Source organism: Cyrtonyx montezumae, unplaced genomic scaffold, assembly GCF_038088225.1.
Source record: "Cyrtonyx montezumae isolate F1298 unplaced genomic scaffold, pur_monq_1.0 scaffold_26, whole genome shotgun sequence".
NCBI classification, from domain to species: Eukaryota; Metazoa; Chordata; class Aves; order Galliformes; family Odontophoridae; genus Cyrtonyx; species Cyrtonyx montezumae.
In genome coordinates, this window is record NW_027072003.1 from 2,930,999 (window position 1) to 2,954,972 (window position 23,974).

The 23,974-nt window shown below is 49.7% G+C and overlaps 4 protein-coding genes across 4 annotated transcripts; 2 read left to right on the forward strand and 2 right to left on the reverse strand.

Annotated features, from left to right (window-relative positions):
- Positions 1–8,014: 8,014 nt before the first annotated feature.
- On the forward strand, positions 8,015–10,045 carry ADORA3 (adenosine A3 receptor). Its single transcript, XM_065740196.1, has 2 exons — positions 8,015–8,665; positions 9,374–10,045. Exons 1-2 carry the CDS (start codon positions 8,265–8,267, stop codon positions 9,987–9,989), a joined length of 1,017 nt encoding a protein of 338 aa, XP_065596268.1. The 5' UTR covers positions 8,015–8,264; the 3' UTR covers positions 9,990–10,045.
- A 967-nt stretch (positions 10,046–11,012) lies between these two features.
- On the reverse strand, positions 11,013–14,121 carry LOC136051098 (transmembrane protein C1orf162 homolog). Its single transcript, XM_065740369.1, has 6 exons — positions 14,034–14,121; positions 13,341–13,403; positions 12,882–12,981; positions 12,497–12,585; positions 11,969–12,048; positions 11,013–11,835 (listed from the first exon to the last, which is right to left on the reverse strand). The coding sequence occupies exons 2-6, from the start codon at positions 13,369–13,371 to the stop codon at positions 11,776–11,778; spliced, it is 360 nt and encodes a 119-aa protein (XP_065596441.1). The 5' UTR covers positions 13,372–13,403; positions 14,034–14,121; the 3' UTR covers positions 11,013–11,775.
- Positions 14,122–14,969: 848 nt separating this feature from the next.
- ATP5PB (ATP synthase peripheral stalk-membrane subunit b) lies at positions 14,970–17,781 on the reverse strand. Its single transcript, XM_065740421.1, has 7 exons — positions 17,729–17,781; positions 17,568–17,619; positions 17,350–17,495; positions 16,636–16,799; positions 16,118–16,243; positions 15,727–15,906; positions 14,970–15,133 (listed from the first exon to the last, which is right to left on the reverse strand). Exons 1-7 carry the CDS (start codon positions 17,754–17,756, stop codon positions 15,062–15,064), a joined length of 768 nt encoding a protein of 255 aa, XP_065596493.1. The 5' UTR covers positions 17,757–17,781; the 3' UTR covers positions 14,970–15,061.
- Positions 17,782–17,922: 141 nt separating this feature from the next.
- WDR77 (WD repeat domain 77) lies at positions 17,923–21,998 on the forward strand. The gene is made up of 10 exons (XM_065740370.1): positions 17,923–18,116; positions 18,207–18,392; positions 18,487–18,628; positions 18,700–18,749; positions 19,290–19,360; positions 19,738–19,792; positions 20,056–20,127; positions 20,231–20,339; positions 20,477–20,545; positions 20,727–21,998. Exons 1-10 carry the CDS (start codon positions 17,945–17,947, stop codon positions 20,884–20,886), a joined length of 1,086 nt encoding a protein of 361 aa, XP_065596442.1. The 5' UTR covers positions 17,923–17,944; the 3' UTR covers positions 20,887–21,998.
- Positions 21,999–23,974: the final 1,976 nt, after the last annotated feature.

The window sequence follows — 23,974 nt, forward strand, 5'->3', positions numbered from 1 at the left end:
GTGCTCGGCACTGGTGAGGCCCCACCTCGGGTACTGTGTTCAGTTTGGGGCACCTCCATGCAGAAAGGACACGGAGGTGCTGGAGCAGGTCCAGAGGAGGGCAACAAGGATGGGAAGGGCTTGGAGAGAGTGCCCTACGAGGAGAGACTGAAGAGCTGGGGCTGTTTGGTCTGGGGAAGAGGAGGTGAGGGGAGACCTCACTGCTCCCTTCAACACCTGAAAGGTGACTGCAGTGAGAGCGGGGCTGGGCTCTGCTCACCAGTGACAGTGACAGGACGAGGGGACACGGCCTCAGGTTGCTCCAGGGGAGGTTCAGGTTGGAGATCAGGACAAACTTCTGTACAGAAAGGGTCGTTAAGCACCACAGTGGGCTCCCCAGGGAGGTGGTGGAGTCACCATCCCTGAACGGGTTTAAAACCCCTTTGGATGTGGTGCTCAGGGACACGTTGTAGCAGTGAATTGTTAGTTAGGATAGTATGGTTTGGTTAAGGTTGGACCTGATGAGCAATCCTACGATTCTATGCTCATAACATAGCTGTAATAAAGGAGAAGATGAAATGCAGAAAGAGGAAAGCACATCTATTGCAGTGTCAGTTTGGGTTTGTGAGTGGCAGCACTGCTCAGGCTGCTCCCTGTCCCTGCAGACTGCCAGGGCAGGGGACGAGGCCCTGAGCTCTGCTGGAGCTGTGTGTGTCCCTGCACAGAGCAGGGCAGGGGGACCTGGTGGCCTTGGAAGGGCCCAAACAATTCTGCCATTCTGTTCTCTAATCCCACGCCGAAAGGATCGCAAAATCTGCGGCCAGTCAGCGGCCCCGGGGGTGGACACAGCTCAAAGTCCCACTCCCATCCTCCGCTCTAATCAAAAGTAAACAGTGCTCCAGCACTGCTCTGTGCGTGCAGTACGAGCAGCGCAGACACATCCCCATTCCTTAAGGCTCAGCTCCTGCAGAGGCGTCTCCTCCTCTGGGGACCGCCGTGCTGGAGGCCGGCAGCTGGGCCAGACTCCTGCACCGCTGTTAAGCTCATCTAGAAGACAAGGCAGAGCAAATGTCACAAAAAACATCCAGCAGGGCGGTGCTCAGAAGTGCACGGGCACTGCTTGGCTGCACCCGAGCAACGTTTCACTCATTTAACTCCGAACACTCAGTAAACTTCATCCCCAGTGTCAGTGCATCTGCAGCTTTTCCCGCTCAGCTGCTGCCTGGGGGACGTTGTTCTCTCCTGTACTTGTGTACTTGTGCTGTTTTATCTGTTTCACGGGTTCTGGGTCATCTGAAGTTGCAAAACAATGGGGGTCCGACGTGCTCAGGGCCTGATTCAGCAGAATGGAGCTCTTGTTTGAGGTCTGTTCTGGGAAAGGCTGATTTTCTTCCAAGTTTTCTGCAGGTTTGGATGAAAGCTGATAATATTTGTTGCTGAGTCAGGCTTTGTGAGGAGTTGAAATTAAAGGCGGTTGAACGCAGACCCGGTTATGAGAGAATTAGAACAGGGGAAGGAAAGAGTGTTCTCAGCCACGGCCAGAGGGACCTCTGCAGCTCCAGTGGGGTCTGAACCCACACTCTGCTCCCCACAGCCCCCAGCTCCCTTTGCTGGGGCAGAGAGGGTTCACCTCCACGCTGCTGCTCCTTATCTCCTGTCAGCACACAGTGCTGCGTCCCGTGTCTGCACCTACACACCTCATTTCTCCCTCAACACATTTCCAGCTTGCAAATAATCCTCTCATCACGGACATGTCCACACATGGCTGCAGTGGGAAGGCATCGCCTGCACCTGCTGGTCCCACAGCAGCAGAGCCCCCTGCTCTCGATGCCCTGCTGGTATGTGGCAGCAGAATGCAAGGTGATCGTGGGCTCCGAGCCCATCCAGACCCATGGAAATGAACCATAATCCCCTGGGAGATTGCTGTGGGTTTTTTTTTCTCCCCGAAATAACAGTAGTCCAATTGGGTTCATTAATGCCCGTTCGCTGGTTTAATGAAATCCAGAAACAATTTGCCATCACGTAACGAGCCCGGATTCCTGGCTGATAGGATCACAGCACTGCCTCGTGTACCCCACACACAACTTGGAGGGAGCTGAGCGGGGCTGCAGGATCCACACTGCCCAGAGCCCGTGTGGGGGAGCAGAGCCCACCAGGTCCTTCCCTGTTCTCCCCAAATCCTGCTTGTTTCCCGAGTGCAGGCTGACAGTGGCAGCTTTATGCTTCTCTTCTGGGAAAGAGGAGCTATTTTCCTCCAGAAAGGCCATTACTTTGCATTAACAGTAAAGGAAACTCGGAGTGAAAGGGAGCACAGAGCACACTCACAGCCCGGGCTGAGAAAAAACACGTTCCACACCAAAGTGAAGAGCACTGTGTCACTGGAGCAGCACTGACATCAGCTGTTGCCTCCTCACCAGATTTCTGGGCTGGAAACTGCCTGAGCAGGACTGGCTGTTCTCTGAGGTTCTGAGCTGAGGGTTTCCCGTCCTGTAAGGCAGGTGGGGGCTGGGGAGAGGTCTGGGCACAGTGGGACCCTCACACCTCACCCTGGGGTTTGTGCCCATGGCATCTGTGTGCTAAGCAATGCCTTAACGCTCGCCCATCTTGTGGGGTAACTGGGGCCAATTCTTGGAGCTCCCATAATATCAGCAAACTCCACCTGGATTGCTAGTTACAGAAACCGCAGAGATATCAGCCTGTCCCATCAGCTGTCGCGCTGCCTGCCTGTGTTTGCGGTGCAGTGCTGCGTGCCAGGCGGGTTGGTTCTTGCTGACAGCTTCAGGCTGCAGTGCTGCTGTGGGTGCTGTGGGGTGCGGGCCGGGCTCAGACCCCACCATGGAAGCAGGGACATGTCCCACTGCCACTCCAACACACACTGCAGCCCCTGGGACCCAGATAGACAGAACAGCGTGGGGACATTTCCATGCTGGCACTTGGTCACATCCTGCCGCTCCCAGCAGCCTTCATCATGAGCAGGTGACCTGGCTTGCTTGCTGGTTTCTTCCACTGAGGCTTGATTCAGAAGGAGAGTGACTAATACTGCTTCTCTAATTGCTTAGAAACGCCCTCCATGCAGTTCTCCCAGTGTCACCACTGCTGCTCCGTGCATGGTGGCATGCTCTGTGACCCGTGTGTCAGCACTGCCCCGTCCTGCTGCTGCTGCCACTTGCACAGAGCATCAGCTCCGCGTGGTGCTGGTGGCAGTGGGAGGACTGGATCCCAGGGCCCCACGTGGGGCCGAGCAGCAGCGGGTCTGTGCGGTGCCAGGAGGACTGCAGGGATGCTTCCTTGGAGCTTGCACGGGCGAGCAGTGCCAGCAGCAATCTGCATGGCCCCACTGCCCCCTGCTCCCACTAGCGAGGTCGGCCGTGTGTCAAAGAGGCCTTTTTATTCTGAGAGCCTATTAAAATCTGCCTCGGTTAACCAAGGAGCATGCACTGCTGTGGTTTGCCCTCACACTTGTTGTCTGCACATTTGGTGGCCTCTGGCTGCCCTGGCACAGGATTTCCTCTGCAATTGAAACTTGCAGGCAGTGAGGACACCGAGCATTGGCTGGGCTGCAGTGAGCACACGGAGCTCTGTGAGCACGGCTTGAGCTCGTTTCCTGCCTGCAGAGCAAACAGAGCTGAGCTCAGCAGCTCCCTCCCACCCACCCCACATGCACAGAGCTTGGCAGAAGCAATGAGGAGCCAAGGGGATGGGAGCACCATGGCTGCATCTCAACGTCCCCCATCTGCTTCAGCACAAAACACAGCGGCTGTGCCATGGGTCCCTGCTGAGCACCCCATCCCAGCACACTGCAGCTCCTTAGCACACCGAGGTGATGCACAGCTGCACCAGATGGGCACTAGGTCTTGTTCTCCAGTAACAAATGTTCTGCTGTTACCCGGCAGTGCACTCAGTTTATATTCCCTTCTGCTGGAGAATAAGTGCTCCTCCACTCCTCTGGCGCCAGCCTAATTCGTGGACAAATCCTGATGTATGGTTACGGGACTCAGATGCTGTGCACAGAGGGCAGTGCTGGAGAACGACGTACCTACAAATCAGGGCTGCAGAGGTGGCCACGGGTGGGACTGGGACAGCTGAGCTTTCCACTCCATCGAGAGATCCCCTTGTGTGTTTCACTGCGAGTAGGCAGTGAAGAAAAACGAAACCTGTTTATTTCCGAGTTAATCACAAAAAACAAAGGAGGCCTCGGTTCCTGCCACGCATCATGGAAAGGGCTGGGTCCAAACAGAAGCGAATTAAAAATAACGAGGTGCAAAAGCAGTGCTTCCTTCCTGCAGGGCACGGCTCCGGGCTCTGCCTGCAGCCCCACAGCACAGGGCAAACCCTGCCCCACCACCGCGTGGATTCTGCTCGTGGGGAACCCCACCTGCGCAGCACTGCGCCCGCGGGACCCAACCCCGCTGTGTTCTGCACACACGTCATTCTCGAGTAAATCCTTTTAAGCCATTGGGGCCACTCTGGGCTTACCCAGATAGAAGTGGCCGTGCTATAAATAACGCCTCGCTTTGATTAGAGAGCTGAAGGCAGGAAAGCAGCACTTAGAAACCGTGCAGGGGAAATGTAACCTCCTCCCTGAAGTAGTTGTGCTGCTGCTGCGTTGGCCCGTGAGTGCCACTCAGAGATGAGTTACGTTTCAGAAACAGTTCACACAGAGGCATTCCCCACTGCTGAGTGCTCACCTGCATGGGGGGGCACAGACCACAGTGAGGCCCAAACCAGCTGGGGAGGAGGGGGAAACGTGGTCAGGTATGGGGAGCTGGGGAGGCTGAGAGCAACTGAACTGCAGCCAGAGCAACAGAGCCAGAGCGGCTGCTCAGAGGACAGTAATGGGGTTTTAAATGACAACAAATGGCCCTGCTTTGAGCTTCAATTGGGATCGAAGAGGCTCTGTCTTCAATCACTTGTCTGAATTTTGGGATTTCGCACATGGTGCAGGAAGGCAGCTTGAAGTGTTCAAGAGTGAGCAATGCCTGCCAGGTCCACGTGCATGGTGCGTTGCTGCAGGGCCTCGTCCAGCACAGCTGCAGTCTCTGTGTGCACCTTGATAACATCCACGCTCACCCAGGACAGCTGCAGATGGAGCTGCAGTCACAACTTAGAACCATTCAGGTCCTCTGTCCTCAGCACGGTTTGTTACTGCAGGCAGTGGTTGGGCTGCACATTTCGGGCAGGGTCAGCTCAGCTTTTCCCATAAGTGAGAAACACCAACAGTATTTCTAATGTAACTTCCTCCGAGGGCACAGCTGGAAATGCTGGTTGGGATGTTCCAGCTGTACCCAGGGAGCAAGGTGCCCAGTCCTGCCCAGCTCCCAGGCAGCCCAGGAAGGTCACATTCCCATCCTCTTCTGAAGGGCAGGGACGCTGAGGCACGGAGCGGGGACGTCCTCGGTTGCCAGTGCCAGAATCTCATTCCAGCTCGTTATTCTCCAGACCGCAATGACTCTGTTAAGCCAGATGTGACCCTGCTTCATATTTACATCCTCTCACTGCTTTGCCTTCGCTTCCTTTAAGGACAGGGAAACCAGGAGGGACAGCAGTCCCCGGGCTCTCCTTGTCCCCAGCACAGGATGGCTGCGGGCAGGGGACACGGGCAAGGCTGTGTCACAGCAATGCTCCCCACGGGGTGTGCTCCTGATTCCAACCACCAGAACCACTGCAGGGCTGGCTCCACGCTTCCAAAGAGACTCTGGAAAGAGACAAACTGGAGGCAAAACTGAGACAGGAAGAAACAGAACGAGGAGTTACGTCACGTTAGATGAAAAGGGAAAGAGAACTGTGAGCACAGCAGGACTGAGCCAGGCCCGGGCAGTGCAGCTGGCTGCCCTGCAGTGTTGCATGGTCCTGCCAGGACAAAGTGGCTGTTGCTGTTGTTGTCACCTGATAAGATCATTGTCGTGGGATATTTTTCTTTTTTTTTTTCCTGCATGTGACCGTCACTTAGAAGTCCTTGTTTTTTTTCTGTCAAATCTCTTCTCTCCTCCACCCCCAACGTGAAAAGCAAATCTGTGCTCAGAGCTGCTGCTGAGATTTCAGATAGACCATTCCCTTCCTGATCCTTATCTCACCAGGATGTAGGAGGGTCCTCGGGGAATGGCTGGAAGCCTTTCTCTGGAGCCATCCAAGAAACAAGCGCTGACTACAGCCTTTAAATGGCAAACCCATCCAGCATCAGGACTGGGCCCTGAAGCACAGTTTAACCCCATCCCACTGCAATGTCCCTGAGCTGTGCTTCACCAGAGCCATCCCAGCACCCAGCGTGGGCCCTGGGCACTGCTCAGAGCTCTGCAGGCTCCAGCTAAATAGCAGGATCTAAAAATACACCTCTGAATCCTAATCTCAAACAAAGCCTTAGATTGCTGGCTCACCAACCTCCTGAGCAGCAGCAAAGCCAGGGCTGAGGTTCTCCAGAGCTCAGTGGGAGCTCATCCTGCACGGGGCTGCAGTGTGGTGGGGGAACATAGAGAGGATCCTGTGCAGCCAAGTCCAGTGTTTCTTGCACAAAGCTCCTCCTGCTGCCAGTTTCATCACTAGGAGAAGTCCAAACGCTCCAACTGCATCGATACAACAGCCATGGCAGTACATCCTCATACACACACAGAGCTCAGTGCCTGTGCTGCCCCACACAGCCTAGTCCTTGGGGGTCTGCAGCCACCTGGCAGCCCACGGGTGTAGTGCTCAGTGCAGGAAACAGATGCTGCTGCTTCAGGAAGCGTCTGAAATCGAGCATGCCCTGCGCCTTCCCAACAGGGATGTGTGGGGTGGAAGCGGCCTGGTTTGGCCCCAGCTGGGGCAGGTGCTGTTCAGATGGGTTTGGCAGCATTGCCTTTGGGAGTGGGAAACATCACACCATCACTGCGTCCCATGGTGTGCCTGCAGGCAGTGTGATGGCTTTGCTCCTCCTCCGTGTCATCTGTCAGATGAGGCGATGGAGCATTTCTCACAGCCATGCAGGTAGCACGGGTGGCTCAAAACAAAGCTTTTCCCTCAGTCCCATGCAGCACCAAGTGTTTTCTTGTCTGTCTGTAGTCAACACCAGAGGAGGGCGGCCCTGCTAAGGCCCCTACAGCTCAGGCAGCAGGGGACACGAGGAGGAGGTCAGCCACAGAGGTGGCACAGCACAGGAGGTGTCAGTTTATACCCAAGCACCACCACGATGTGGCTGTGCCCTGCTCACAGCTGCACGGCTCCAGCTGGATGGAGAATTGATTCAGGCTGTGGACCAAGCACATGCCTCTGCTGGCATTCATCTGCTGTGCCCACGGGTGTCAGCTCCTGGTAGAAAACTGGCACTGATGCTGTGTGCAGACTGGGACTGCCCCCAGACAGGTTCTTCTTCACGTTTTCCCCAGCAGTAGTGGCAACAACACACTTCCCATTTGGTGAACACGGGGTGCTTAAGCATGTCTCAAGGAAGCAGCTTTGGCCAGCCCACTTCACTGAAGAGAATGGAGAAGTTCCCTCCATTTCTGCCTCTATCTCCTGCTGATTTCACTTCCCCGGCAGAGATGGGTGGCAGAGATAGGGATGGTGTGGCTGGAGGCAGTGCTTGTGTCTTTGCACAGGGCTCTGACCCACACACAGCCCTGTGCTGCCCACTGCCTGATGCTTGTTCTGTATTCCACAATACCCCAGCCTTGCTGTCCCCTTTGATAATACAAAGAGGCCTTTCGGCACCCACCATCCTGGGGGGTGGGGGGAGGGGTGGACAACGCGGTTGGGTCGGTGGCCCCGTGGGCTTCTACTGGAACTGAGGGCTCCTTCTTGAAAACATGACCATCTCTATGGTAATGCCACACCAAGGAGGGCCTGGAATATAGCATAGCACCCTACCAGGGTCCCCTGAGTTGGGTCATTTCCTATAGCAACTGCAAAGTGATTATCTGCATCGATAGTGACAGCGCTGCACAGTCAGTTCTGGGTACAGATCTCTCACTTCTAAAATTGCCTTATCTACTTCCTTCTCCCGGCCACATTTGGTTTTCAGCTGCTGGTGAACGGCCCCAGGGGAGCTTAACCTTCTTTTTCCTCCTTTTTCCACTTCAAACCACCTTTCCAAAGAACTTGAAAGCTACAGGACTTCTGAAGGGCTGCAGTGGGCTTCAGACACATCCAAAAAAGAAGAACATCACCTGGATGCTGAGACATCAACTGAAGGACAACAACTGATGTGCTGCCGTGTGCTGAAGATGTGAAATTCTGGAGGAGGTTCACACACAGAGGTGGCACAGAAACGTCCCACAGCAGCACTGCAGGTACCACAGAGACCACCGGTGCCCATGTGCCCACCGGACAGCCCCTTCCCAGCAGGCAGCAGCCCCACGGATGCGCCTTCCAACACCAGCTGGGCGCTGGGCAGCGCGGACGCGATCTACATCGGTGCCGAGTGCCTGGTGGCTCTGCTTGCTGCCCTGGGAAACATCCTGGTGGTCTGGGTGGTGAAGCTGAACGCGGCCTTCCACAACACCACCATGTACTTCATCGTCTCCCTGGCGCTGGCCGATGTGGCGGTGGGGGTGTTCGTCATTCCGCTGGCCGTGTTGGTCAGCCTGAAGGTCAGCATCCCGTTCCATTTCTGCCTCTTCCTCTGCTGCCTCATGGTGGTCTTCACCCAGGCCTCCATCCTCTCCCTGTTGGCCATCGCCATCGACCGCTACCTGCGCGTGAAGCTGCCCATCAGGTGAGAGCACGGTTGCGTTCTCCGGCTGATGGGTTGTTGTGCCGATGCCAAATTGACTACAGATTCCTTCGGGTTTCTGAGGGTGATCTTTTAAATAGGTCCTCTTTAACTGTTGGCTGAGAATAACAAAGATTTATGAAGGTGTCAATGGTTTATGGGCTGGTTCAGTCTGGTTCCGTGATGATCGGGGCGGGGGGGGACCCACAGACCCACACCGTGGGAAAGGGAAGAAGGAAAAGGGAGATGGGCCTAAAAACAACTTCCCCTTTCTTTGTTTGAATGAAAAGATGCACAGAAAGCATAATTATAGACATAAAGGGACAGATGTTTGTGGAGGGAAGACCTATATGCTGAAAAGTGAGAAAGCAGTTTGGCCTTACAAATACCATAAACCCACATAAAAGGTACGCAGCGTGCAGGCAAGGAAGCTGTGAAATAGAATAGGATCAGAAGCAGTGGAAATGCAATCAGTATCCAGGCAAAAGGAGCACTGAGATCATAATGAAACAAGAAATAAAACAGCAGACAGCCACAAGGAAGGGAAGTTAAACATGGCTCATCTTCCATGAGTGCCTGTTACTCTATAGCAAGTTGGTGCTCCAGTTTGTCATTACCAACCCGGAGTATTCAAACGAAGAGTTACTGAAGCCATCCATATCAATTTTAAACACTTCTGTTCAATGTGACCTCGGTTTTCTTCCTCAACAGATACAAAATCATCACTACAGAGAGGAGAATATGGTGGGCGCTGGGGCTGTGCTGGTCTCTGTCTGTGCTGGTGGGATTAACCCCAATGTTCGGATGGAACAAACGAAGGAGCGCCCGCTATCACGCGTGTGAATTCGCCTCCGTGATGAGGATGGATTACATGGTGTACTTTTCGTTCTTCACGTGGACTCTTATCCCACTGAGCATCATGTGTGTTCTCTACGTCGCGATATTTCACATCATCAGGACAAAGCTAAGTCACGGAGCATTCAAGGCGAGAGGGGCGGGCGCGTTCTACGGGAAGGAGCTGAGGAAAGCCAAATCTCTGGCACTTGTTCTCTTCCTGTTTGCCATGTCCTGGTTGCCTCTGTGCATTATGAACTGCATTTTCTACTTTTACCCTGAATATAAGATTCCCAAACCTTGGATTTTCTTGGGAATCCTGTTGTCCCATGCCAATTCTGCCATGAACCCCGTTGTCTATGCTTGTAAGATAAAAAAGTTCAAAACCACGTACCTTTTAATTTTAAGGACCTATATCCTATGCAGAAAAAATCCCAAGTCTGGACCCAGTTCTCACAGACCAAACACACCAGCTCTCATAAACACAGAGTGAGCGCTGACCCATCAGACCACTGATAGAGTGCTTTAAGGAACTCAAGGGCAAAGTGTGTCCTGCTGCCTTGCACAAACTGCTTTATGATAAGGGCAAGCTCCTCGTTTGACATGAAGCCCAAAACCTTAATTTACAAACTTCTGCATTATTCATGCCCAGTAAATGTGGCATGGTTGTTGCTGTGCCAAAGCCCAGACCCTCTCAGGCAAACACCTGCCCTTTAAGAGCACCTTCTGGTTCTTGCTGACTGCGTGTTGCTTGGCAGACCGTGACGCAGAGCACTGTAACCAAGATGGACTTTTTACTCCCAGCTCCAATCCACAGACAGTGAGAAATAGTGCAACAGCTCCTGTTAGTTTCTAGCTTTAACCTGAGCCTGACAAGTCTTTTGTTCAGCATTTTGCTTGCTCTTTTCTTGCACACAACCACACCTGCACCAGTGTGCTGCTCCAGCAGGACAAGTGCACTTACAGCATTGCCTGGGACCACTACCTGCAAACAAAAGACTGCACCAGGACCTGCCCCCACCCCCTGGGTCTGTGCATGCACATCTCACATTTATATGTGTAGTTTCAAAATACAGAAAAGAGTTAAGACTAATTTTGTCCTTTTGGTTCCCTCCCCTCATAAGGATTGTCTGGGCACACTGAAGAACAGGATAAACCTATTTTCTTACATATTGCAGCTTGCAATGCAGGATGTTCTCACTGCCTCCTCTTACACCCATCATCTCCTGTCCGTTTGGACTATCAGGTGAAGTCTGGTCAGCTCGTGCTGCAGTCAGAGCTGCCACATTTTCATGAAGGATAATAAATACTATATGGATTTCATGCAAAGTCAACACGCTGCATGATATCCCTGCTCTGTTTTAGCATGTGTCCCAGCAGCTCAGAAACTGCAGCAAATGCAATAGCACAGCCTGGTTTCAGGGAGCATGAGTTATGCTGAAAAGGCATAGGCTCTTTTTTGTCCATCTTTGAATAGTAAAAGTGGTCTAGGAAAAGAAACAAACAAAACAAACCAAAAAGCTGAAAGGGAGTGCATCATTCTGTTGTGTAGCTCAGTGGGCTGAAAGGGAAAACACTGGTGCCTGCTCCTTTAACAGAGAGCTCAGTTCATTTTCTGATGTAATCCTTGTGCTGCCCAAACCCACCCCGTTACAGGTCCCACCCTTACTGAAGCAGCTGGTGAAGGAAGTCACTGCACGAGTACATCACAGCTTGGCGACTGATGGCCGTCGCTGGACAGAACCGATTGCTTTCAGCAGGAAAGAAAACAAACACAGAATGTTACTCCCTAGAATAACGCAGAGCAAACTTTGCTCGGGCGCTTCCAGCAGCTGCTCGGTGCTGCCCCGCAGTGGTACATCGTAATATAGTTCAGTAATCAGCCACAGTGCTGGGCACTCAAAAACGCTGCAGTTAGTGACTGAACAGGGAAATAAGGGCATAAACGTGGACAGGTGCAGAGAAACACTTCTGTTTTTCAGTTCCCTTCAGCAGTTCCAAGCAATAGCGAAAAGCCACATGGAAACTTTGCAAGTGCACAGCAAGCTGTCACCGGGATTGATCTAGATGAGGAAAGGTGGTATAGAAAGCAATTTGCCCCCAGTGTTGTCAAAAGTTGTGGAACAGGAGATGTCATCTTCCCCTCGTAGCTATGAATTCAGCTGATGCTACGTACTGCAGCCTGGATATCTCACAGAGCACTACAGGCCTCCGTGCAACAATCCCAGTGGCATCCAACAAGCAGAAAGTGCAGGTGCTCTCGTGTCAAAGTTCCATTGTCACACAGGTGCTGCTTTCGGTCGGGGCCTGACGACCACAGAGGCATAGGAGACCTCACTCTGAGATGTGAAAGAGGTTACAAACATCAGAGAAAAAGCAAACATGACATCGCAGCACAGATTTCCTGCTTGGAGTTTGACCTCAGTGCTACAAAACCTGAGCAGCTCCAGCAATTATGGTTTTGGCCTTTACCTGGGTGTTTTCAGCAGATTCCTCACATGGTGCCTTGGAGGGAACCTGTTCTTGTAGATTTTCTTGGGACCTCTTACATCCTTGAAAGGAGGAGAGAGGAGTGGTGTTAGTCAGGTGGTGCAATTGTTGCTTGTTTAAAAGCCAACAAGTTCTTAGTCCAACACTGCACTCCTTGACAGTCTAATTTAAAGGAAGCAGAACAGAACCCCCACTCCTCATCAAAACTTACAAGGATGTTTTAATTGCAGAACTAGGGAGCAATTAGGACCCAGTGTGTTTGTCTGCCCTGTGCACAAGGCAATATATTCTTCCCCTCCTCCTTAAGTGCAAGGCACTGAGTTATGCTTTCTTGTCATTTGCACCACAGAAAGAGGAATTGGCTGTGACACTGCCAGTTGATCGTGCAGTTCCTTCTCAGCTGACAGCTGGGCAATCTGACCTGAAATCTGTTGCAATCTTCACTGCAAACCAAGCAATTTGGAAACCCAAGAATCACACTCCTGGCATTCCCCTGACTGTGCCACTTACTTTTTCTGATGAGGCAGATGACTGCAACAACCAGAAGAGTTGACAGGATGCCAGAGATAAAGGCTAATGCTAAGTAGAATATTTCAGGGCTGTTGGTGCACGGAAAACAGTGTCAGAGTCACACTCTTACAGAAACATCAAAGAATTAGTAGCTCTCAAATTCAACAAAGTTTCTCAAATCATTTTTCTAAGCCCTGTGAGAATACAAGATATCTGCAGTATGTATTACTAAGTATCCAGAGCACAGACTAGAAACTTCTAAGCAAACTTGCGAAAAGGTGCAGCATAATAAACTGCATTACATGCAACTCCTCCCTTAAAAAAGGAGCCTTAGTTTCAAGGAACTTGGGAGATGAAAGTTAAGAAATAAAGGTGGTGCATTTACCTATCAATCAAGGATTTGCCTTCTGAATCTGATGAGGCAGCAGTAGTGGTCTGTACAGTGGTACGTACAGTGACAGTAGTGGAAATGGGTTCTGGTGTAACTAAATGCAAATAGAAAAAAATAGTTTAAACATGTTAATGTTTCCAGTAGTATCACAAGCAACAAGCAAAGCACTACCTAGAAGTGTAAACCTATTCAAGAACGACTGCGAGGAACGATGTGAGGATAACATTTCTGTACCAGAAAAGCAGAAAGCAAAAACACCAGTCAGAAAAACATCAGTCATCCACACTGCCACTATTCCCCAGCAGCATTTGGAAGTTGCGCAGTACTTTTCCAAATGCATTTATCCACAAATCTACCCCATAATAACCCCTTCTGAGCCAGGAAAGTGGCGATTTAGCCAAGAACTGTACCTCATATAGCTCATTTAAAAAAAATAAAATAAAAATGAAATACCTGGTTTTGATTTTGAGTAACTACTTCCCATTCTCTCCAAACACCAATGAACAGCAAGCCAACCTAAAGAGAAGGGGAAAGCTGTATTTACACACACAGGTACACAAGACAAACCTAACGTTCTCACTCGTGCCACGGACTTGATTTAACCTTTATCAGTGTTTCAGGCATCTTGCACAAACTTACATGAAACCACAGCAGGAAGTCTGGCAGTTGCACAGCATGAGCCCAAATTTTCAACACCTCGTTCCTGCACCCAAGCGCACGCGCTCAGTGCCCTTTGCTGGGTACAACATTGGGCTGAAACCCCCCCCAAGAATTATTCAGCTACAATAAACTCTACAAAAATTTCCATGAGCAGAAGTGTAGATAGGAAAATCCTAAGGGAACATTTTTTTCTCAAGGTACATTCACAGAAAATTAAGAATCAAAACATTATTCTCAAATTTAGGAGGTGCAAGTTTAAAGACAGGGGAATACAGCTTTACAAGGAATTTCCCACCCTAATATCTCTCATTCTATGGCTTTCAAACCCTGCAACTAACATCCAAACATTCTAAGTATGAAAATAAACTCTTCTCACTGTCACTAGCACCTTTTCCTCCTGCATATCCCCCCAGCTCCAAGGTTCCTGTGCTGGACCTGTTTGCAACAACAAAAGTCATGTCAGCAAGCAACACACCTTCATCTTACCTGTCACACTGGGAAACAGCTGTGTGCTCACTGGAAGGAAACTTCTGTAGCATTAGCAGTGCTTGCACAGCAGTATGTGATGGCTTTACAAAAAAGAATCTGTGTCCAACTTGTAAAAGCTTAAATTCAAATGAGACACCAATGTGGAAGTTGAGTAACTTCACTTTTTTTTTTAAAACAGGAAATGATATAAAAAACCTTTATTGTCAGGAAATGCCAGAGTGGAAAAAGTAACCTTTAACTTCAGGTAGATAACTTCTGCCTTTAAGAGTATCTTACCTCCAAAGAACACCTTTTTCTCTGAGCTGCTGTAGGGAAAATATAGAAACCTATGCTATTTTACTAACTCCACCAGGAGTGTTTCCTTGCTGCAGTGTCAGTCCAAGTAACAGAGGAGCTTCAGTCCCTCCAGGGCAAACTTCTGTCTTACTGTTCTAATCCTTACGCTGGTAAATTCAGTGGAAGCTAAGCTTTTTATTATCTTCTGGTGTTTCCTGCCAACCATATCCTTTTCTGCAGAACAAGAAGAAGTTTCTGTAATTATTTAAAGCTTTGTTACTTTTTTTTTTGTTTGTTTTCAGTTTGACTCTAAACCAAGGACAAAAGTTCCAGGCATCTCTTTTGTTAGGTGAATGGGAAGACTAGCTGTCGTTTTGTTTTAAAACACATTAACAAAAATAACTGTAGGGCATTAGCACAGGTAATTCCAAATTAAAAAAACCCCAAACCATGAATGTATTAGCACCACAGCAAGAGAGTCAGCATGCCATCTTCAGAAAGGTTCACATCTGAACCAGGAAGCAAAGCTGTGCACACCGTGATTGGAAGTAATCCCCCTCTATAATCAAACTACAGTGGTTTGTTTGCATCCCCAGTCAGGCCACTGCAAACACACACACACAAACCACTGCCAGCACTGACAGTCAAAGACAGCAATGATTTTTGTTTGTTGGTTTTAATGACATTTTACAATCAGTGTTTCCAACAGTAAATAACAGGACACCTCAGAGCAATCAGGGTCTGTGTGGCTACACTGCCACCTGGGCGCTCTTTGATAATGCCTTCAGGTCCAAAATGCACTTTGCAATGCTCTCCTTCTGCTGCAAAAGGAAAAAAAAAACACTTTGAGAAGAAAGCCTTCACAAAAAAAAAAGTTAAACAAGTGAAACATTTATTTAGTGCATTTTTTATTTTCTCTTTGAACATGCAAAATGAGGTACAGATTGAAAGGAATAATGCCATACAGTTTGTAAGGGGTTTTCAAATCAAATCCAAGCAGTGACCTGCCTTAAAGCAGGTCTTAAGGTCTTAGACCTTTAAGACCTTAGACCTTTAAGGTCTTAAAGCTAGAAATATATTTCATTGTTATCAGGTTCTTTTAATGAAAGAAAGAGCACCCAGAGTCCACCTGGGGATCTTAAGCCACCCTATTCCTAAAGATTTTTAGAAGATTCCCTGATGTGCCCTTATTGCAAGAGAAACAAAACCAACGACTTGCTCAATTTGCATAAGCACATGGTATCTAGGGGTCAGGCTTCTGAGCTCTCACACAGCAGCAGGAATGCATCACAGCCATGTCTGCAAGTCACCCAGATGATCTAGCAGCTTTTGTCTCAACTCAGCAGGACTGGACAGCAACATGCTTGTAGACCAAAACATAACACAGATGAAAGCAAACAGCAAAAACCAATACCTGCTGAGGGGTGATGCTCTGAATAACGTTCTTCTCCACCCACTGAACCATGTGATCTTGTTCCTTCTGACGCTTTAAGTTCTGCAGAGCCACTTGATAGTCCAGCCTTTTCTTTACTTCGTTGTATACTGTTAGCAATCGTTCCCGGTAATTAGCTTCCAGCAACATGGCAATATTATTCTAAACACAGAAAATGAAAACAACAGGTTAACGTTTGACAAGAGTACCATACAGCAGAACACAGCCCCATCAAAGAGAACAGATCAGGTGGTAGAACTGGCCTTGTCTGCAACAGCTATCTCATAACTGGTTTATTACTTGTTAGTAGCCTAACAGGCATTCACGTTATGAAATGGAGACAAAAGTGAGCAGTAGAGCTAGAGCCACATACCCTCTTAGCATCAAAGAGATAACTGCGGCCTTCAATCCTCCACTGTTCCTTTTTCTCCTCCTCAATGGCAGTCTCAAGTGCTTTAATTGCTTCATTTTTCACTTCTAAAGCTTTAGCAACTTTCTCCTGAAAGTAGAAACAAAAAATGCGCTTCAGAATGACAGCAAGCTGCAAAGAACACAAGCAATCTGCAACTGATTTCTGACATTCTGCATTACAATTTGAGAATTATCAACGCCAGTTAGACTGCATCAGGTTTGAGGATGGCAAGGCAAGAATTACTGCTCACAATCAACCGTACTTTAAAAAAAGCAAAACCGTAAAATATTTGTTTTGGTGTAAGGTGCTTCTCCTTTTCTTTTTCCAAAACCCATGCAGCAACACCAACGTAAGCTCTAAAACAGATCTAAGCATTGTAATGAGGATGGTAGGCTCAGATGCTATTACAGCCCACACATACTTCAGCAGATTAATTAAAATTTTGGCTTCTGCAAAGTCGCACTGTGATTTCTTTTTACCTCATTAAGTTTGTCAGCAAAAGCTGCCACGCTAGCACCGTATTTTTTAACGACATAAATGATGACTGTCAATATGCAGGCAGCTGCAACTGTCTCGTGGTTAATGACGTAGATTTCCTTCGAGAGAAGGTAAAGCAGGAGTCCAGTTCCCAACATGTAAGGCCCTAGAAATAAGTACGTAAATAAATAAATAAAGCAGCACCGTTTGCACAAAGCATTGCACTGAATTCAAAAGCAAATAGTTTAAGGCCAGGAAGAGTTCCTTTGTACCATGATCCAAGGCAGAATCAGACAGAGTCAGAACACCCTGGTGGGAAGGACACTGTGAGGAGCACCGCATGCAGCTCCTGGCTCCACACAGGACTGCCCAAATTCAAACCACATCCACGTGGAAGTGCCTGCTGAAGGCCTTGAATTGACTGTGCTAAGGCTGTTGTTAAGCACCCAGCATGAGGAATGCTACACAGGCTTCATAAGCACCCTCTCGTAATACTTAAAGAGTAAAAATGAGTGATCCTTAAAGAAGGGTTTGCTTTGCAGAACTGACACTCGTCAGAATGTAAAAATTCTTCCTTTCTGATGATACTGTATGCTTTAAACTCGCACAGGATGCTGTGTTTTCCCTAACACTTTACCTTTTTTCAGGCTGCAAATGACAGGCACAGCTAACCAAGCCTAACCAAATGCAGAGTAGAAGCACACACGTATATTAACCTGTAACTCCCGTTTTAGGATAGAGAAACTGGAAGAACTCCTCAGGGATCAGGCCGTGACGGACCTCTCCTCCCTTCTCCGGCAGCGGGGGCAAAGGGGCCAAGCGCTGCTGGCCGGTGTGCAGCGGCCTCGCGACGTGCAGGATGCTGCAACGAGAAAGCCCTTAACGTGCGAGAAAACCCACCAGACAAAGCCCTCTCCGGCAGCCCCGTACTCACCCCGCCGAGACAGCAGGCGGCAGGCCCTGCAGGCCCTTCAGCGCGGCCGGGGCTGCGGGAGGAGAGGGGCAGAGGGCACATCAGGACGGAGCTCAGACCCCTCCCCCCCACACACACCACTCCCGCCCGCAGTTTCCCCGCAGGGAGCCGTGCCCGCTCACCGGCGCGGAGGACGAGGCGGGACAGCATGGCCGCACCCGGAGCAGCGACCCTTCGTCCCGGTGACCGGCGGCGGCCTCCGCACCACAGAGATGGCGGCTGGGCAGATCTCGCGAGACTTCCGCCGAGCCGCTCTCGCGAGAGGCGACGACGCGCGCGCGGCGCGGGAGCACGTGGGGCGCCGCCGGTCCCGGTCCCGCTGCGCCACCGCCGCCGCCATGGAGGAACCGCCGCCCCCCGAGCGGCCGCCGCCGCCCCCCGCGCCTCCGACGCCCTCAGCGGGCGGGGATGGGGAAGGGGAGGAGGCGGCGGGCGGCCCCGAGTGGAACATCCCGCCCAACGCGCCCGCCTGCATGGAGCGGCACCTGGAGCGCGCGCACTACCGCGCAGGTAGCGGCCCGCGGGCACGGGGCGTGCGGGGAACGGGGGGAGGGATGGGGGGAGCGGTCTCTCCCGGTTGCTGAGCGGTCTCTCCCGCAGACGGAGCGCTGCTGTTGGGCGCCTCGGGGCTGAGCGGCCGCTGCTGGGCCGGCTCCATTTGGGTGTTCGCCGATCCTCGGCGCGCTCCCAGTGAGGGTTTCTGCACCGCCGGTGTTCAGACCGAGGCGGGCGTGGCCGACCTGCGCTGGGTGGCGGACAGAGGCATCCTGGTGGGCTCCGACTCCGGTAAGTGCACCGCGGCGACCCCTGGCTGCCCCCCGCTTCCCCTCCCCCCGTCCCGGTGCTCGCGGTGAGGCCGGGCCCCCGCTGTGCCCCGCAGGCGCCGTGGAGCTGTGGGAGCTGGACGAGAACGAGACCCTCATCGTCAACAAGTTCTGCAAGTACGAGCATGACGACATGGTGGAGGCGGTGGACGTCCTGGCGGGCAGCACGCGGGCGGTCAGCGGAGGAAGGGACTTCAGGTGAGTGCTCCCGGCCCCGCTGCCCCCCTGGGACGTGGTGCCAGGCCCTGACTGCTGCCTCTCATCCACAGTGTGAAGGTGTGGGACCTCCCACAGCAGGCTGTGCTGCACTCCTACAGAGGTGAGTGCCCACTGTGTTGGAGGTTGCAGTCCCCACTCTGCGGGTGCTTCAGTCAGTGGATTTTCTAGCAGAAGCTTTGCTCATTTTTTCCTGCCAAACCTGTGCTATGAGACCCATTTATTTCCATTTCCAACTATATTCTTGAATATTTCTTAACTGCTTTCTTCTTCTCCCTGCACCTGCTCACATAATCCGAGCTGTATTTGCTTAGAGTGATGCTCACCAGAGCTCTGGGGAGCTCACACTGAGCTGTCACAGAGGCCATGCTGTGCTCGCTTGGCCATCTCCCCCTGCTCCTCTGTAACCAACCTCTGGTCTGCAGAGGATTCTTCAAACATCACAAGGATGTGGCTGTGGTTGGATTTGGCAGCTCAGTGTGCTAGGAAGCGCTTGGATATCCTTGGGTAGAAGTTATCCTGTGTCTGCTGTGCCCCCAGAAATCCTCGCTCCCTTCTCTGTGGTGTGCAGTTAGGCACTGGGCACACAAGGGAATGTTGGATGCAGTCTTTGAGGCTCTTTATCCTTTTGTGCTTTTGATAGCTCACTCCGATGCAGTGACATGTGTGGCTGCCTGTCCTGGTAAGGACACCATCTTCCTGTCCTGTGCTGAGGTAAAGCTAACTATCTGAATCTGCCTGATAAAGATGAGACTTAACTTAATTATTTGCAGTTAAACACACTCACTGAGAAACCACTTGTCATGTTATGTATAATCTGCACACGTTTTGTTTCAATCTTCCAGCCTGATAAGTGGCTGATGGGCTCACCCAGCTGTTGGTACAGGTTTGTATTAAAACATGGGAATTCCCAGCTCTGTCCTGGGGCGACTGAAGGAGCTAAGTGTTAATGCCAGTGTTGTTTTAAGCATGGGGAGGAGGTGATGTGGGTTTGAATGTGGATCGGTAACAGTACTGCAGCGAATCTGAGTTTATGCCTGCCTGTGCTCCAGAAAAAAATTGTAAAAGTCTTATTTGCTTTGAATTTATAGGATGAAAGAATATTACTGTGGGACACCAGATGCCCTAAACCAGCTACTCGAATCGGTATGTTCCCAGATGCAGTCACTGCTTATGTATTAAGTTTTGTGAAGAAATGCATTATTTTGTGCCTGAGTTCTCTGTGTCTAAATTCAACCTAGTGACCTGGGCACTTGGGCACAGAAGCCCTTTAAACACTAAGAAGCATAGCTCTATCACAGGAGTAAAATCTTTTAACATAGTGCTGTAGCAGTGTTAACTGGGCTAGGGTAGGAATGTCCTCGTACAGAGTGCTCTCTTCACACTTACCCCAATTTATTTACTTACAGTTTGCAGTGCCTGTAATTACCTCCCTACCTCAGTCCTGTGGCATCCACAGGAAAGTGACATCTTTGCTTTAGGTAAGAAGTGATCTTACTGTGCGACTTCCACGAGACAAATTGAGGTCTTTCTTTTCAAGTGACAGCTTTGCTAATAACCTCGTTCTCTCTTCTCCTCCAAAAGGTGATGAAAGTGGAACAGTTGCACTAGTAGACACAAAGAATCCCGATTCTGCCCTCAGCTCCACTGTGCATGCCCGACGTGTTACGGGCTTTGCATTTTCTGCACATAGGTACTGTCTGAGATAGGGGTGTAGAGTGTGCAACTATGTACACTTGAATGCCACACTGTCTTTGAGAGTAAAGCAGTTTTCATTAAAGCTTTTGTGTATTTCATTGTTCTAACCACGGTCTCTTCTCTGCCCCGTAGTTCACCTTTGCTGGCTTCCATCAGTGAAGACTGTACAGTAGCTGTTCTCAACTCAGACCTTTCAGAGGTGTAAGTACGAGACAGTGTAATCACTGGAGCTGTTGGTCTTGCTGATTTCTCATTGATTTATTAATTTGTCTGTGTACAGAAGGGAAGGTGAAAATACTCCTTAAACTGGGGAACATTGTCCTGACAAACTAACAGTTAGGAAGCGACAGTGCTTCATGGCTAACAGTGCTCTGTGTTCCAGGTTCAGAAGCCGTTCTCATCGGGACTTTGTAAAAGGTTTATCGTGGTCTCCTTCAGACAATGCCTTGCTCACTACAGTTGGATGGGATCATCAGGTTTTACATCACACTGTCCCCATGCCAACTGGTGAAGCTTCCGGAATCAACTGTGTCAAAGAATAGTTTTTATAAACTCATAGGTCCAATTTCCTTCCTTGGCATTACTTTGGTTCTCCTGAAGTCAACGATGTTTGTGAACTGGACTGGTTATGGATTGTTGTCTGCCTTGAACCTTGTGAGAAGGTTCCCGTAGTATTTTGAGTTAAGCGTTAAGTTAGTTGCAAACCAGACTGTACTGTCTCCTCAGGAGTTGGATTCACCTGTGAAAAGACTGCAGTTTTTTACCCAGAGAATAATACTGACTTCAGCCACAGAGGAGTCTTGGAACGGGGAATTAGGTATAATAAAATGAAAAAGACTTCTTTCTTCAAATCACTCACAGAACAAATAGAAACAATTTGGGGAGGTTAAAAGAAACCACCTTTACTGAGGTAGACACCTGAGCAAAGTGTTGGCTTTTTAAACACTTCCTTCCAAGTGGACAGGAAGACGTGTTGGAATTCAAGGGTAGAAGGATTTCCTTATCCTTCATGCCACATCCAGTTAAGAAGGTTGGTTTTTGCTGTCTTCTATTGCAAATAACCCCATGGTGAGCACTGTATGTGCATTTCTGCTCCACTGGTGGGTGTCAGAGTGCAGCGCTTGGTGTGATACGTCACATATGCTGTATAAGGATCCCAGCTGCAGTCATTAAACATCTTTGTGATGGTGCATGACGTGCTGAAATAGCAGGACCTGTAATGCTCACCATTGGCTTGGAGCTGAGAGAGCACTCCTAGAGGCTTTTCTGCAGCATGCTGAAAGCTGAGACAATTTGGCCTGACACTGCATTTCAGCTTCTCTGTGCTGAATACAACTTACTCGAGAATAAGGTTTGTGAATGAGTTACATATAAGGGAAAAACTGGACTAAGGACTTGAGTCTTCATTTTGTTGCGCCTGTTATCAGCCTGCTTAGTGATAAATAAGGCTCCTGATACACTTTCAATGAGTGACTTTTTGTGCTGGAGACTGAGAGGATCAAACATTCCCATAATCCCCTGACAGACTTCACGTAATCCTTAGAAGTTGGGTTTTTTGTTTGTTTGGTTTTTTTGTTAGTATAACATATAACTTCTCAAACTAAACTGTTTCCTCTGAACATATTTAACTGACAATAAATGGCATTGCTCTGCATACATGGCCACTGCTCCAGGTGTGGCTTACTCTGGATTAGTATTTCCTAGAGAGACAACTGTGTCAGCTAATGAAACAAAAACTGCTGAAAATGAATGCTGCATTTTCTTTTTACATTATAGCAATGCTACGCTGTAAGCAACCTCAATGCCACGATTGTTTTTCAGAGCAAAATTCCCCATCTAGAGCATTGTATTGGAAAGGTAAATAATCACAAAGTCTGACAAGCTTCCTCAGAACTGCCCCTTCAGAGAGTTAAGAAAGGAACAAAGCTAGGTTGGGTACTACAAACTGAAATAGGTCTGCTGCTGCTGGTGAAACAGATGTCTTTGGAAACGATGGAAGATGGTTTTAAAATAAATAATAGTTTTCATTTATAACTGGCTCTTAACTTTCACCAGGCTACCTCTGCAATGCTAAGAGCCAGCTGAGGTCACGGATTTCAGTTGTGATTTCAGTCCCTGGAGTTGCAACCGTTCTCAAACATTCACCACATGCAGTGCAAGCAGGGATAAGTTTCTGATAGGAACTTTCAAACCACGTATGTTCCTCAAATCACCACGCTGCAGTGTTCTGCAGCCCAGGGCAAAAAGCGGCATCGTGGTGGAAGATGAAGACCACGTGAAGCACAGATCGTTGATATGTTAATCCTGTGCCTGTACAGACGATTGATGGCTGTTAGCATATGCTGTGCTTCAGCATCCTGCACGCCTTTGGGTAAAGCTCCGTGTTCCGCCGCAGGAGGGCAGCAGCATGACAGCAGTCAGAAGTTTGCACGCATTTGAAGTTACCTACCTTTTTTACCACTTGGTTTTTTTTTTCCCCTACCATCATGAAAGCAGCTCAGAAGAGCATCAGTTTACTCAGCAGTTGTTTGGGTGTTAGCTTGCCAAGGCTGCAACCACTGGGAGCCAGCAAGGCCATAAGAAGCAGTGTGACACCAGCGCGTGGGCAGCACTGCAGAAACACTGACAGCACCACATCGATGCCCACTGACTTACAAGCAATCTGCAAAGGAACTTGGGGACTCTGGGTTTTGTGGTGTGCTGGTGCTGCCCAAGCTGCCTCACACACTGCTCAGGGACACTGCTGTAATACACTGTGGCTAGAGAAAGCACTTTGAGATACGCTGCACGCTTCCCTAATGAAGCCCTATGTTTTGTAGCCAGGATTAAAGAGATGAGAATGCAAATAAGTATAATTTGGAGGAGTGGAGAGAGTAAGCCACTCTGGAAACAAGCTGCCTTTTATGTTGGTGCATTGCTCATCCTGCGTTTTCAATTTTGAGCACAACATTCTAGTTCGGACTTGCAAATCACTACACGAGTTTCATTCCTAATGAAAAGCTCCAAACAGAGAATGCTATTTATAGAAAGCCAGGCTGAACTGTAAAGCTGCTCCATCAAGGCTGCTTAACCTGCAGGGCACAGGGTGGCTCTGCAGCAATGCGCAGAAGCAAGGAGAGCTGCCTGCTCGTGCTTCTGTTATCACTGCCATTGTCACAGCAGCCCTAAGCTGGCCCAGCCCGTAGGAAAGGTGAAGTTCAGTAGGTAAGTCTAGATAATAATTTAAAAAGTCACACCACACATCATAAAACAATACATCCAGACACATTTAATGCAAGAAAGGTTGGTGTTCAGTGGCACTCATAAATAAGAGACTTTGTTCAAACACTTTACAAGTAGAGCTATCAGTTCTACTACATTAGCAGATGCTTTAGAGGAGGTTGCAGAGGCACATTCAGTTTCTATCAAGACTTGAATGACCACACCAGCAAAGAGAGGGTCGAGGCCTTAAGAATCTCACTGCCAGCTTTCAGGATTGCTTCCAGCACTATAAAGTCACTTGGCTCTGTCACTGCCCCACAGTTTCTCTCCTCTATCACTAAGTTTATGTAGTAAAGCAGCTGGGGGAGAAGGAAGAGAAACAGGAATGAGAGTAGAGTGGATGTGTGTGCTGTGCTGACAAGATCACCC